The 7,973-nt window shown below is 60.0% G+C and overlaps 2 protein-coding genes across 2 annotated transcripts; both read right to left on the bottom strand.

The window, feature by feature from the left end:
• Positions 1-1,344: 1,344 nt before the first annotated feature.
• On the bottom strand, positions 1,345-3,249 carry FAM89B (family with sequence similarity 89 member B). Its single transcript, XM_028515570.2, has 2 exons — positions 2,573-3,249; positions 1,345-2,160 (listed from the first exon to the last, which is right to left on the bottom strand). The coding sequence occupies exons 1-2, from the start codon at positions 3,221-3,223 to the stop codon at positions 1,882-1,884; spliced, it is 930 nt and encodes a 309-aa protein (XP_028371371.2). The 5' UTR covers positions 3,224-3,249; the 3' UTR covers positions 1,345-1,881.
• Positions 1,351-5,271, bottom strand: ZNRD2 (zinc ribbon domain containing 2). Its single transcript, XM_028515568.2, has 5 exons — positions 5,185-5,271; positions 4,688-4,839; positions 4,487-4,571; positions 2,573-4,085; positions 1,351-2,160 (listed from the first exon to the last, which is right to left on the bottom strand). The coding sequence occupies exons 1-4, from the start codon at positions 5,201-5,203 to the stop codon at positions 3,742-3,744; spliced, it is 600 nt and encodes a 199-aa protein (XP_028371369.1). The 5' UTR covers positions 5,204-5,271; the 3' UTR covers positions 1,351-2,160; positions 2,573-3,741.
• Positions 5,272-7,973: the final 2,702 nt, after the last annotated feature.

The raw sequence follows: 7,973 nt of genomic DNA, 5'->3' as shown, positions 1-7,973 counted from the left end.
GAGGTTCAAATCCTGACTTCCAAAAAGTGCATGACCTTGGGCAAAGCACTGTCACACTGACGCTCAGTTTCTACCTCCGTTAAATGGGGATGATTATAGTTCTGCCTTTTACAGAGTAATTGAGAGCATGAAACCTTGGGAATTTGCATTTGTACCTAGAAACCTTACATCGAGCACAGAGCCCAGCCGATTTTGCGAGGCTTCATGTAGTGGAATCCGTTATCTCGGGGGCGGTGTGGTGTATGTGTTTCCCTCCCCTGGAAAGTATGCCTGGGGCATTAGCAGTTCTGTTTACACCTAGATTACAGGCTGCCCCGCCTGCTAATGAATTGCAGGGGTCAGGCCCAGAGAGTGCCAGAGCTCAGCCAGGTTTGTGGAGGGACAGAAGCCTGGTGCTTGGTAAACAATCGGTTTAAGCAGGGTGTCTCCTCTGCCAGGAGCACCGGCTGAATGGTCGGCAGGAGGCAAGTCACTGCGCGGCAGGGCACGGGTCCGAGCCACCCAAAAGCCTAAGTGTGCAACTTCGAGGCCGTCTCCTCCTGGTCTCAGAAGTTTTGGGGTGTTTCTGTGTGGGCGTTGAGGAGTGAGCACCAGCTGTCCGCAAAGGGGCAGCTTTCCTCCTCAGGGCCGGACATCTGGGTTTGGCTCCCAGTCTCAGCAGTGAGGTCCTCCGTTTTCTCTGTAAGAGACCCTCAAGCTCCTGAGTGCCGTGGGGCAGGGCCAGGCAGTCCGTTGGAGACTGAGTGGGGGAGGTTGGGGTCGCCACCCCTGTCTTATGTACCAAAGCCTGGGGCCCTGCCCCCATCTCTCCTCCAGGGCTTGCCTGGCCTCTGGGAGGTCTGGCGGACCGCCGACCTCACACCCTTCTGCCTCCGCAGCGCCTCCCTCCCACCCAAGGGGCACTCACTGGCTCCCGGACCCTTCCCGGAGGCGCCTTCCCCTCTCCCGCTGAGGGGCCCCTAGGCCTGCAGGCTCCGGCCCACCCATTTCCTGTGCGGCCCCAACTCCTCCCCGACTGGAAAGTTTCTCTCCTCAAGTTGGGCGGCTCCTTCTCCTTCCTTTCCCGCTGGCCAGGAGAGGCCAAAGCGAGTGAAGTGGGGAAGGAGGTTGGGCTCCGGCCTCCGGCCAGAGAGGGGAACTGACTCGCCCACAGCCACACAACCGCGGCACCAAGTCGGGCCAGCTGGGAATGCTCCGCAGCCCGGCCAGGGGAAGGGGGGATTCGCATCCCGCCACCGCCAAGCCTTTATTCACAGAGCCTTGGCGCCACCTGCCGGCGAAGCGCGGGACCACACTTGCCAAATACACCGTGTTCCCGCCCCAGAGCCAAGCAGTCAGAACACTGGCACGCGCGGAGGGTGTTTATTTATATATGCGCCCAAGAGGCTGGCTCCTGAACTTAAATATCCAGCGCGGAGCCTTGGCCCTCTCGGCTGTGGGTGGGTGCAAGAATAGGTCCTGGAGCCCTTGTCTAGGGGAATGGAAGCGGAATGCCCCTGAGCCAGCGGCTGCCAAGAGCAGCAAAAGGTGAAAAGGGCATGGCAGCCAGGCACTCATCCCAATCCCAGAGCCGCCAAGGGGAACGCAAGATGCTTCGAGCCCCACCGCCAGCTTACAGGTTAGCCACGGTGGGGGGCACACATGGAAAAACTGGAGGTCCAGTGCCAAGGGCAAAGGTTGTCGCCCAGGTGCCTGCCCTAGTGCCAGCAAACCCGAGACGGGAGAGGGGGCTGGCAGCTGTGCCTCTGCGCCGCCCAGGCCTCGCCCTCCTGCGGGTGAGACGGTGCGGGGAGAAGCAGGCCCTCTGCTCTGCGCACCTGCTCAGGGCTGAGCTTCTGAGCCTTTCGCATGGGTACGTGCCCCCCGCCCACCCCCAGTTCTTCAGAGGTTGATATGGAAGGCGTCCTGCAGCCACTGGTCGCGGGCATTGTGCGTCTGGGGCACAGTGAGGGGCGGTGGGTCCGGGGGCAGGCTGGCATCGGGAGGGTCGTCGTCGTCAGACAGGCCGGCGTCGGGAGGGTAGGAGCTGTCGGAGTGCAGCGAGGACGACAGGTCCTGGCACAGGCTCAGGTCTTGGCACAGGTGCTTGTAGTCCTGGATTGACTCGTACAGGCCCCACAGCTGGCACAGCAGGGACATGTCCAGCTGCCGCAACCCCACCTGCAACAGACTCAGAGTGGGCTGGGGTTGGGGACCGGGCCACCCTCGGCTCAGACCACAGCCCTGGCCAATCTTTCCACACTTTCTAAGTTTTGGGGGACACAGATGCCACCTGCATGCGGTGACTCTTTAGGCAAGTCACTGGCCCTCAGCTGTTGAAAGGAGGTAACGCTCATCTAGCAGGGTGAAGTAAGACGATTAAAGTACTTAAAAATACATGGTAACTATTGCCGTAAACAGTAGATGTAATTACTGTCACCATATCCCCTCTAACTGTCCGCCTGGCTTCTACCTGTCCCGAGACCCAGGCGTTCCTGGTTCCGTGCCTCCGCGCTCCGCCCCACCTCGGGACTCCCCTGTTCGGCAGCAGCACCCCCCACCCAACCGCTTGGCTCGGGTCCCAGCTACTCACCATCTCCTTGCGCAGCGCAGCTAATGCCGAGTCGAGGTTGACAGGGCGACGCGGCCCAAGGGGACCGGCTGCAGGTCCGGCGTTAGCGGCGCCTGTGGCGCCACGGGTCCCTTCAGGAACGCGGGCCGCACGGCTCAGCTCATCGTGGATGCGGTTGCGCTGGCTGTAGACGCGCTCCAGCTCCCGCCACGAGCCCCCACTCGCATTAAGCAGACCGCTGAGGCCGCGCGGTAGCGGCGGGAGTCCGGCCAGGGCGCAGCCCGCACCGCCCGGCGCTTCGGCTAGGGGCAGCCCATTCATGACCCGGCCGGCACGGACGACGATGGAGCCTTTCTCTCCAATGCTCTGCCTGGGCTTCCGCCCGCAGGCCCCGCACTCCCAGGGCCCCACCGACCGAGCCCAGCTGCGGCCCGCAGGCCGGGCTTTGTTCCTTCCCCGCCGCCTCCGACTCCGCCCCTGACCCAACCCCTCCGCATGGGCGGGGCCTCTCTTAAAAGGGCCACAGCCACGGGCCCAAGTCGCTCGGGATCGTGAAAAGCTGAGTAAAGGGATTGGGCATAGACAGGAGACGGAGAGAGGGAAGACACCACAAACGGCGGGCACGGTTCCTTCACAGCTCTTTATGCCCCCCCCCCCAACACTGTGTTTCATTATTCTGTCCAGCTGCAACTCCCAAGGTAAAGGATCTAAAGTCCGGGATCAGGATACTTGGTTCCTACTGTGCAACCTGACGACGCCCCGTCAGTGCCCGAGTCCCTGCGCTGGGTAGGAGGTGGGAAAGGACGGTGGTCCCAGGATGCTTCGGGGAAGAAGCAACCAAGCGGCCTGGATTCCAATCTCACTCAAGGGTGGGGAACGAGCCCTGGATGGCTCAGGGGGCTACAGAGGTGCTGCAGAGGCCCATCCCTCTCGTTCCTGCCTTCGAGGGGCAACTATCACATAGTCCTCTCCCTCCCCGTCATCCTCCGAGTGGGGAAACAGCGGAACAAGCCCAGCTCCTGTCCCCGGGCATCAAGATCAGAGAGCGGTAGGGTGAGACCAAAAGCAGCCAATAGGCGGGTGGAGCTGGGGCTGGCATGCACTCGGAACCGTGGAAAGAACAAACAACACAAGAGGAACGGCTGTTTTTCTAGAGGGTTTTTCTGGGCGGGGTTGGCGGGGAGGGGCTTTTAGTGCTGCAGCTGCTGCAGGCTGTGCAGGGCCTCGGCACAAGCCCGGATGAGGCTGCAGAGCTGGATGCTAGTCTCCAGGGAGGCGCTAGGGCCCAGTTCGGCGGAGGCCCAGGTCAGCTTCTGTAGGACCGCCTCCTGCGTGCTGGCCACGACATCTGCGTTTGGAGACGCAGCAGGAGGGGCCGACCCCTGGGCTGCCTTCAGCCCCGCTGCAGCTCCCTCACAGTGCTCTGGACGGGGTACTGGGGGCTGAGGGGGGGGCCGAGAGCCTGCGGGGAGCTCCAAGGAAGAGGCGAGTTGGTGTTCCCGAGCTTGGGAGAGGGCGGCCTGGGCATTCAGAGCTAAAAGAGGAGAAATCAGGGGGGATGGTCAGGACGCCTGAGCCCTCCCTCAGCCCTGCGCCACCTCTCCTTCCTCTCTACTGCTCTGCTCTTGCTGTGCTCCACATGTTTTCCCTGCCACTCTACAGAGCAACTCATTCAGTTTCTTCTTCGTATCAGATTTACTTCTGTCCTCCATTCATCTCTTCCAACAGGACTCCGCCTGACTGAGCTGGGGGTCTCCCTAGTGCCGGGCACACAGGAGGCGCTCACTGCTCTTGCTGAGTGCATGCTCCTCTACAGAGCTAAAAGGAGAAAGCACCTTACCTCCGACCCACTCAAGGAAGCCACTGTCACCTCCCAGGCCTACTGTTCCCAAGGCGGTCACCACGTCTCTCCACCAAATACACGCAGCCCCTCACCCGGATTATCTTTATCCACGTCTGAGTCGAGCTCCTGACAGGCCACGCAGTACACCTGCCGCTGCTTGTTTTGGAGGAGGATCGTCTAGGGGCCAGAGAGCACAAGGGGCAGGGGTGAGACGCTGGGCAAAGAGGTCCAGAAAGAGGCTGGGGAAGCGCCGAGCAGCCTGGTAGGTGGCCCCACCCTGAGTCTGTCCTCACCCCACAGTCCGTGCACGTCTCGCCCAGCATGCGGTAACCACGCAGCAGGTAGTCGCCCATGAGCGCGGAGATGCGATCCTGTCGCTCGCGTCGCGCTTGCAGAACCTTCGTCTCCGCTTCGGTCGGAGGCTCCCAGGGGAAATCGTCGACTTCTGGGGAAAGAAAGGCACGAGGGATTTGGGTTTCTTTTCAAGAAGTTTTATTTATTTATTTCCGGAGAGAGGGGAAGGGAAGGAGAAGGAGAGGGAGAGATACATCGACGTGAGAGAGAAATGAAACATCAGTTGGCTGTCTCTCGCAGGTCCCCAACCAGGGAGGGACCTGGCCCGCAACCCAGGCATGTGCCCTGACTGGGAATGGAACCAGCAACCTTTCTGGTCCCAGGCCGGCGCTCCACCCACTGAGCCACCCCAGCCAGGGCTGGACCTGGGTCTCGTGTGGAAGCAGGCTACCTCCCGCACCCCGCGACCGCAGACCCCCGCAGCTCAGATCCTCACCAGCGCCATTCAGAGCCATGTTGCCGTTGTCGCCGCTAGGCTCAACGGAAGTGACGTACAGATTGAGCGCCTTTCTCCGGCTCCTCCCCCTCTACGTTGGGCAAAGAACGAGGGCGGAAATGACGCACAGAGCGCCCCTCGGAGGTCCCCGTGCCCGGAGTGGGGCGTGTCTGCGGCAGGCTTGGCCCTGCGCAGTTCGCGCCGCCCAGCGGGAACTCAGTAGATGAAAACTTGCGACCAGCGAGGGTGGGCCTCGGGAGCCACTCCTCCGCGGTAACTCCTCTCAGGTCACGGGACCTGGAAGTGGCTGCGCAGTCACCCTTTCTGTCCGTCGCGGACAGAGGGAACCTCTTGGCTCGAGGAATCCCCGCTGGCCTCCGCCTGTCCTGGGCCTTCCCTTTCCGCGCGGGCCGGTCCATTGACAGGCGGGGCACTGGCGTCATCACAATAACATCCTTGCTAATAACAAACAGCCTCTTGATCGCGCAAGGAGCTTCTTCAGGCCTCAGTACTTCTCACTTCAACCTGCAAGGCAGGTCAAGCAGAGAACATTCTCGCTTTCTATACCTTTCAGCCTATTTGCATGTTTGGTGTCCCGGTCTCTCCAGCTCCTACCTATCCTAAGGCCTGGGATTGGTACAAAGACAGCTCCCAACTTTTCTGAAGTACAGCCCGTTTTTCAGGTAGCAGCCACCGCGGAGTCTAATGCTTGCTGGAGAGTGGGTGGTAATGAAGAGCGTCTTACACAAGCTGGTGGCTGTTATGGTCTCCTTGGGTGAGATGCTATGCTCCCTAACATTGATCTTGGTGGTTTTTTCCCTCTTCTCTTCTTTTTTTTTTTTTAAAGATTTTATTTATTTTTAGAGAGGGGAAGGGAGAGAGAGAGGAAGAGAGAAACATCAATGTGTGGCTGCCTCTTGAGCGCCGCCTACTGGGGACCTGGCCTGCAACCCAGGCATGTGTCCTGAGTGGGAATTGTACCAGTGATCCTTTGGTTCACAGGCTGGCGCTCAGTCCACTGATCCGCACCAGCCAGGGCTTCTCTTCTGTGTTCTTTCCCATACATGTCCTCTCCCTGTTTGGAGAGGTTTTGGAGAAGCCAGATGGGGCAGGCTGCGGTCTCCGGATGTGCATCCTCCCCTGCCCCAAGGCTGTACGCCAGGGCTCGGACCCCCATCATCTCAACAGCAACCTCCTCCTTTGGTTAGACAGCACGCGCTTCAGCAACATTACCTGCGGACTGAGCGCCCTCCTCCCAGTCCCGTCTTCCTCCTACATGGAGAGTCTTTGGACCTGCCACTTTCAGACCCTCGCTGCCTCTTGCTCTCTTGGAGAACCCTGTGCTCCTCTTCACTCTCACCACCTCCCAGCAGGCTCTCGGGCAGCAGCAGAGCTGACGTGCGGCCTGACTCGGGTCAGTTCTGCCAAGCTGACTGCAGGGCCTGTAGGACTCGAGCCCATGCGCACAAACCTTCCCGGTCCTTAGCGTCTTGGGCTGCCAGCCCCACCCTGGACTCTTCAATCCACCCTTCCTGTCATCCTCGTGGCCAATATCTCTTCAATGGTCTATTCTTCCTGGCACCAGCTAAGACCCTTCCACTCACCCTCCCATTTAATCCCTTGCATTTTCTCCTGACAACCTTCTGGAGCAGGAACCACTGCTATGCCCATTTTATAGAGCAGGACACTGAGTCATTCTTTCAAAATATAAATCAGATCATGTCACTCTTTTGCTTAAAAGCCTCTGGCGCCTTCCCATCTCATTTAGATGAAAACCCGAAGACCTCACAGTGGTCTCCAGGGTCCTACAGATCTGGCCCTTGGCGCCCTCCTCTTCTCCCGCTCTCCCTACATTATTCCCCTCCCACTCCTCAAGGGGACTGCGTTCCTCCGCTCGGGGCCCCTGCCTGCCTCAGGCTCCACAGGAGATTGGACAGGGCACAGGCTTGGAGTCAGGTGGGCTGAGGTTTGATCCTGGATCTGCTGCTCACAGGCTGCATCACCTGGAGTCCTTTACCTCGCCTCTCTGGTCTTCAGTCCTCATCTGCAGACCGGGACCAGTGACGCCTGCGGAGCAGGGCAGTTCCCGCTGGAAAACAGTGTGGCTGTGGCTGCTGAGTCAAGGAGTCCCAAATGTGGAATAAATAATGTCAGCTGCAACCCCGCCGCCCAGCGGAGGGCTTTGGACGGCGATGTTTTCAATTCACTGTGGAAACCAGTCAGGGCCGATCAAACCATCTGGAGCACTGTGCCAGCGCCCGGGGCCCTGCCCTGACGGAAGCAACAGGGATCAGGCTGTTGCTCGAGCCACACTGTCCAGACTGTTTTCCACTGCTGCCCGGACCCATCCCTGCGCCGGGTGTGGCCGCATGTCCGCCATCACGGAGTGGGCGCAGAGTGTAGGACTCCGTGCCTCTGGGTCCCTCCCAGTCCTTGACGGGGGAGAACACGGGGAAGGTCCCGGAGATGCCGGTGGAAAGCCACTTTACAGCCGTCGTGGTGGGCAGGCCAGTTGTCTGGGCAGCAGCGGGTTTGGGCTCTTTGATCCCGTTCCCTCACCAAAGAATCTAGCACGCCCTCTGAGGCGCCAGCCCAGCGCCGGTGGCACTGTTGACGTGGCAGTAGTCAGTCCCATTCTGAGTGATCGTGCACACAGCGGGGGCATTTTCACAGACAGTTCAATTACACCCCCCCCACTGCCTCATTTGGGGGTCAACTTCAAATGGCAACAAGTGGCTTTTGCCACATAGCTACAGGTCTGAAAATCATAAATTACATTACTGTATTTT

This window comes from Phyllostomus discolor, chromosome 6 (assembly GCF_004126475.2).
Source record: "Phyllostomus discolor isolate MPI-MPIP mPhyDis1 chromosome 6, mPhyDis1.pri.v3, whole genome shotgun sequence".
In the NCBI taxonomy this organism is placed as follows: Eukaryota; Metazoa; Chordata; class Mammalia; order Chiroptera; family Phyllostomidae; genus Phyllostomus; species Phyllostomus discolor.
The sequence above is the reverse complement of the archived record's forward strand: the minus strand, read 5'-3'. Positions and strand labels throughout refer to the sequence as shown.

Bases quoted from the DNA above. Each gene is read 5' to 3' on its own strand.
- FAM89B (XM_028515570.2), bottom strand. From the start codon at position 3,223: ATGAAACACAGTGTTGGGGGGGGGGGCATAAAGAGCTGTGAAGGAACC. The intron at 2,161-2,572 runs GTGAGTAGCTGG...AGTCTGTTGCAG, and splicing joins CTGCGCTGCGCAAGGAGATG to GTGGGGTTGCGGCAGCTGGA.
- ZNRD2 (XM_028515568.2), bottom strand. The intron at 4,572-4,687 runs GTGAGGACAGAC...TCTGGCCCCTAG, and splicing joins AGACGTGCACGGACTGTGGG to ACGATCCTCCTCCAAAACAA. The intron at 4,086-4,486 runs GTGAGGGGCTGC...CTCCTCTTTTAG, and splicing joins CGTGGATAAAGATAATCCGG to CTCTGAATGCCCAGGCCGCC.